Source organism: Juglans regia, chromosome 16 (assembly GCF_001411555.2).
Source record: "Juglans regia cultivar Chandler chromosome 16, Walnut 2.0, whole genome shotgun sequence".
Taxonomy (NCBI): Eukaryota; Viridiplantae; Streptophyta; class Magnoliopsida; order Fagales; family Juglandaceae; genus Juglans; species Juglans regia.
This window is the reverse complement of record NC_049916.1, coordinates 1,952,572-1,957,133: the sequence shown is the minus strand read 5'-3', so window position 1 is coordinate 1,957,133 and position 4,562 is coordinate 1,952,572. Positions and strand designations below refer to the sequence as shown.

The 4,562-nt window shown below is 32.3% G+C and overlaps 1 protein-coding gene across 2 annotated transcripts; it reads right to left on the bottom strand.

Annotated features, from left to right (window-relative positions):
• Window positions 1–656: 656 nt before the first annotated feature.
• LOC109013453 (homeobox-leucine zipper protein HOX3-like) lies at window positions 657–4,178 on the bottom strand. 2 transcript variants are annotated; one of them, XM_018995539.2, is made up of 4 exons: window positions 3,691–4,178; window positions 3,049–3,242; window positions 2,739–2,818; window positions 657–1,192 (listed from the first exon to the last, which is right to left on the bottom strand). In XM_018995539.2, exons 1-4 carry the CDS (start codon window positions 3,776–3,778, stop codon window positions 868–870), a joined length of 687 nt encoding a protein of 228 aa, XP_018851084.2. In that variant the 5' UTR covers window positions 3,779–4,178; the 3' UTR covers window positions 657–867. The 2 variants fall into 2 exon arrangements, with proteins under 2 accessions (XP_018851084.2, XP_018851083.2); XM_018995538.2 differs by having other exon boundaries at window positions 3,049–3,254; window positions 3,691–4,177.
• Window positions 4,179–4,562: the final 384 nt, after the last annotated feature.

Sequence of the window (4,562 nt, the reverse complement as noted above, 5' to 3'; positions counted from 1 at the left end):
GATGATCTCCTCTTATTCTTCTTCAGTCAACTTTACTTGTTCCCAACGTCGCATGATATCTTCTATCATTGTGCCAATCTCTAAAGACTCAAGGCCTAAGAGACACCAGCTTTGTCAAAAGACAAAGCAGAGAACCTCACCCTTTAGAGAGGAGAGGACAAAGCAGGAAGAAAGATTAGTTCAACTATATATCAACTACTTTCTTATTTAAAAAAAAAAAAACTACTTAAACAATATCTGGTCACTTCAAATGTGCCACCTAGCAATGTGGCCTTGGGATGATTAAATTTAGTCCAAAATTGGCTTGTCTATTTCTTTTTTAAAAAAAATCCATAGTTTCCCTTTTTAAGGTCAAGATAAGATAATTCCATCACTAAAGAATATTTGCAATGAGTTTGACTATCTTGTGGCAGTTGAAAGTTTTAAATTTCGTTTATATATATATATATATATATATATATATATATATATATATATTAATAGGGTAGGTAGACAAAAGACCAAAGCTATTTCCAATAATTAATGAAAGAAACAGAATGTTTTAAAAAAGTGGTGGAAGAGCTGGACATAATCCCGATAAAGCTACAGAAAAATATATTATATTACATGCAACATTCACTAATTAATGTAATAGAAAAAAAAAAGCCACGAGGATCTAGAATTAAGTATCTACATAGATTAATTGATACTAATAAACAACATCATCCGAATAATCTAGTTAATTAATCACTGAATGACATTTTTTTTTCTATGAACATATGTTAAATCTGTTAGAATTCTATATCATCTTAAGTGGGTCATTAATTAATTATGATAGCTAGGATATAATTAATAGTTGTGCCTTCCTAATTAACAACCTGCCGAAGATTAATGTCGAGGTTGAATAGGTGGCACCAGTACCACTTTAGTGGACAACGTGGGGGCGGAGGTACTGGTGGCCATGATGACGTTCTTGGTGGGACTCTTGTTGATCATGGAGGTGGTGGTCACACGCTCACAACGGGGACACATGGTGAGAGTGGATGCTAGGAGGGGCTTCGAACTCATGTGGGGGGAGATGACGGTGGGCGGGCCAACTTTCAATGCCCGTAGCTCCTCCACCTCTCTATGGAGTCTTCGGTTTTGTTCGGTCAGTGATCCAAACCATCTCTTCAAATACTCGCATTCCATCTCTGTCTGCTTCAGCTTGCTCCTGTGTCAAATGTCAGTTATTACAGTAACATCGTTATATATAGCTACATGATCCCATGAGCTAACTAGCTCGACCACCGGGGAGAAGGACCAAATTAAAGGAAGAAAATGCATCATCATGTTGTTAATTAACAACAAAATAAAGATAATTACAAATTAGTAGAAGACACAACGTATTTAATTATTTCTGCAAAGTTTAAGGAAAAGATCAGTTGCTAGCTGTTGATTGCATGCATGGCCACTCGAAAGTACATATATAATGAGTCAAAGTTGCATTGATATTTAGCACACGAGGAGAAAGAACGCATGCTAGCTAGCTAGCTTCATGGACCTGATCTGTGCCCTGATCCTCACAATAAATATCATGCAGCTATCGCTGTCGACGTTACACTTTAGACAACCAATATCATTATGTTGCGTGCACAAAGCTGAGCTCATGACACAACCACATCATTAGTTGCTCATAATTTTGCTCAGCTAATTGTCATGTCCTAGCTAGCTTTTCTATGGAATTAAACTGGCAGGTTTATTATTATTATTATTATTATTATTCAAATTAACCCACCAAGCTGTAGTTCTCCAAAAGCTTGTACGATTTTCAGTATTATCTCCTGATCGATTTAGGACAGGTTTAAGAGATGATATGAAAATTTTATGATTTATTTTAAAATTTAAAATATTATGTTTTAATATTATTATTATTTTAAAATTTTAAAAAGATGTATTGAGATTTGAAAAAGTTGAATTTTTTATTATATTTTGTATGGAGATTTAAAAAATGTGTAATGATGAGATGAGATGAAAATTTTATGTTTTGTTTTGTTTATTATATTCTCAATTTTTTTTTAATAAATATTTCATCTAATCTCATCTTATCTCATTTTATTATTATAATTTTTTTAAATCTCTACATAAAATAAAATAAATAATTTAAATTTTTTAAATTTTAAAATAAAAATAATATTAAAAAAATATATTTTAATAATATTTTATTTAATTTTTTTAATTTTAATTTTAACTCATCTCATATCTAAAAATAAACAAATCAGCAAAACTACTTATTCTTTCCTTGCAGCCACGTAGGCATATTTGAAGGAAAAAAAAAACTCTACAAAACTGCTAGATATAATAATATTATAATATATACACAAACATTAACATGATTAAAAAAATAATTTTATTTATTTATTTATTTATTTAATAAAAGTACATAATTTTTATCCACTTTGTTACCGTATCTAATATTTTTCTGTAGAGATTATTCACCTCGATACTGAAAAGTACATACGCGGTAGTATATAAAATGTCCAAGTTAAATGACCAAATCAACCTTAGAATAATCAAACATGATACAATTAGTACCGTATCATTGTTTTTGGAGAAAATCTTATCCTCTAAAGGGCCGATCGCTTTCTACTTTATATATAGAGAGTACATGATGAATTTATAGATAGGGGTTCGAATCAGATTCAGATTATCTGTAACCAACCACCAACGAGAGAAGCACAACATTGAATATCTACCTTAGCATATTTAAGGTACAATACCTGGCCCTACGATTCTGAAACCACACCTCAACTTGACGTGGCCTCAGCTTCAACTGCATAGCCAAACCCTCTTTCTGCTTCTGCACCAGGAAAATTCCAAAAGGATTAAACACCACCAACAGACTTGGTCGATAACGACAAAACGAAAACAACAAAAATTTAAGGAAAGTTCTGGTGTTGCACCCATGCATTTATTCCTTTTGCTTGGTATTTACCAAAGAAGATCAAATGGATTGGGGCCTGGCCGGGGGAGACTGAAATATAGAGAGATAAATCATATAAAGAGAGAGTGAGAGATGATCAGGTTTACCGGGTTTAAAGTATGGTTTTGTCTGAAGCTTTCTTCAAGGAGGCGGGACTGTTCGTTGGTGAGACGGAGTTTTTTTTGGGGAGGGCCTCCGTTGCTACTTTGATCTTGATCATCATCTTCCATATTCAATGTCAGCCATTCTTCTTCTAGATATGCTCCTCCTGATGGTACTTGGTTTATGTCCAAGTCCCTCACTGCACAACCCTCTTCATTTTTTAACGGTATTATGATTTTGTTTCAACAATTTTTTTAAAAAAAAAACAAAAATACCATAAAATCAACCATATTATATATACTGTAAACCATTTGCATAACTCCAGACCTCTAAACTCCCCTCTCCACTCAAAAAATATATATAAATATATATATAAATAAATAAATAAATAAAACTCTTTGTGGGCCAACAAATATGGAGGCAAAAAAATTCATGTTATTAGCCAGGTAGAAGGTCATGTATTAAAATCAAATTAAATATGAATTATTGAAGAAGAAAGTAGACAACTTTTACGCGATTAATGGTAGAGAAACCACAACCAGAGGAAGATTGTGTCAATTTTAAAGGCAACAAAAATATCAAAAAACCTTTTCCAAACAAAGAAGAGAGAGAGAGATGGTCGATAAGGCAAAAACTTAGTTCCTTACCAGATGAAGCAAGAGACTGCGTTGAAGTGAAGCCAGGCATAGATATGGTCAATTCCAAGCTAGACGAGCTTGAAGGTAAAACCGCCATGGGACTTGATCAAGAACGAAATAACAGCAAGAAGATGAAGATTTCTAGCAAAGAGAAAAGGTAAAGTGCAAAACGAAAAGAAGACCGGAATGAAAACAGAAGAAGATGATGAATTGGAGAGAAAAAAGGTTAATGGGGAGAAAAAGATTACAATAGAAAGGCCATATAAATAGAACAAGGAAAAAGACACATGCTCAGAGGATGGCCTGGCTTTAATTTGGTTTTGGTACGGAGTCGGTATAGGGTTTTAGACTCTAATCTTCAAGTCAAAGGACCTGAACAGTCCGATGCCCGACGGCCGACAGACGAGTTCCCATTGTATAGGAGAGGATGAGGAACCGGCAGGTTTTTCTGTTTTATTAAAGCGATATTAATTAGAGCGAACCTGAGTCTGGTTGTCGGTTCGAAGGCCAGCTGGTGAAATGATTGGGAGCTTAGACCAGATTTTTGTTCCGATCTCTAAAAAGAAAAATAATATTTATAATTACAAATATTTTATAATTATTTTAAAAAAAATTAATAAATATGAGACTTATACGAAAAGAAATTAATTTTTTATGAATGAACTTTACTCATTTTCAAAATGACTGCACGACATTTATACATTTCACGATTATATGTAATATTACTCTAAAATATATTATCAAATTTTAGTTTTTTTATTTTAAATATTACTTTTTAGATTATACCATCTATCAATTTATTTTTTTTATATCATTTAAATATTTTTTTATTCTTTCAAATATTTCATTTCTATTAATAAATTTACAATATACATATATTT

Bases quoted from the DNA above. Each gene is read 5' to 3' on its own strand.
- LOC109013453 (XM_018995538.2), bottom strand. From the start codon at position 3,778: ATGGCGGTTTTACCTTCAAGCTCGTCTAGCTTGGAATTGACCATATCT. The intron at 3,255-3,690 runs GTAAGGAACTAA...TAAAAAATGAAG, and splicing joins GCAGTCTCTTGCTTCATCTG to AGGGTTGTGCAGTGAGGGAC. The intron at 1,193-2,738 runs GTATTGTACCTT...CATTTGACACAG, and splicing joins TTTCAGAATCGTAGGGCCAG to GAGCAAGCTGAAGCAGACAG.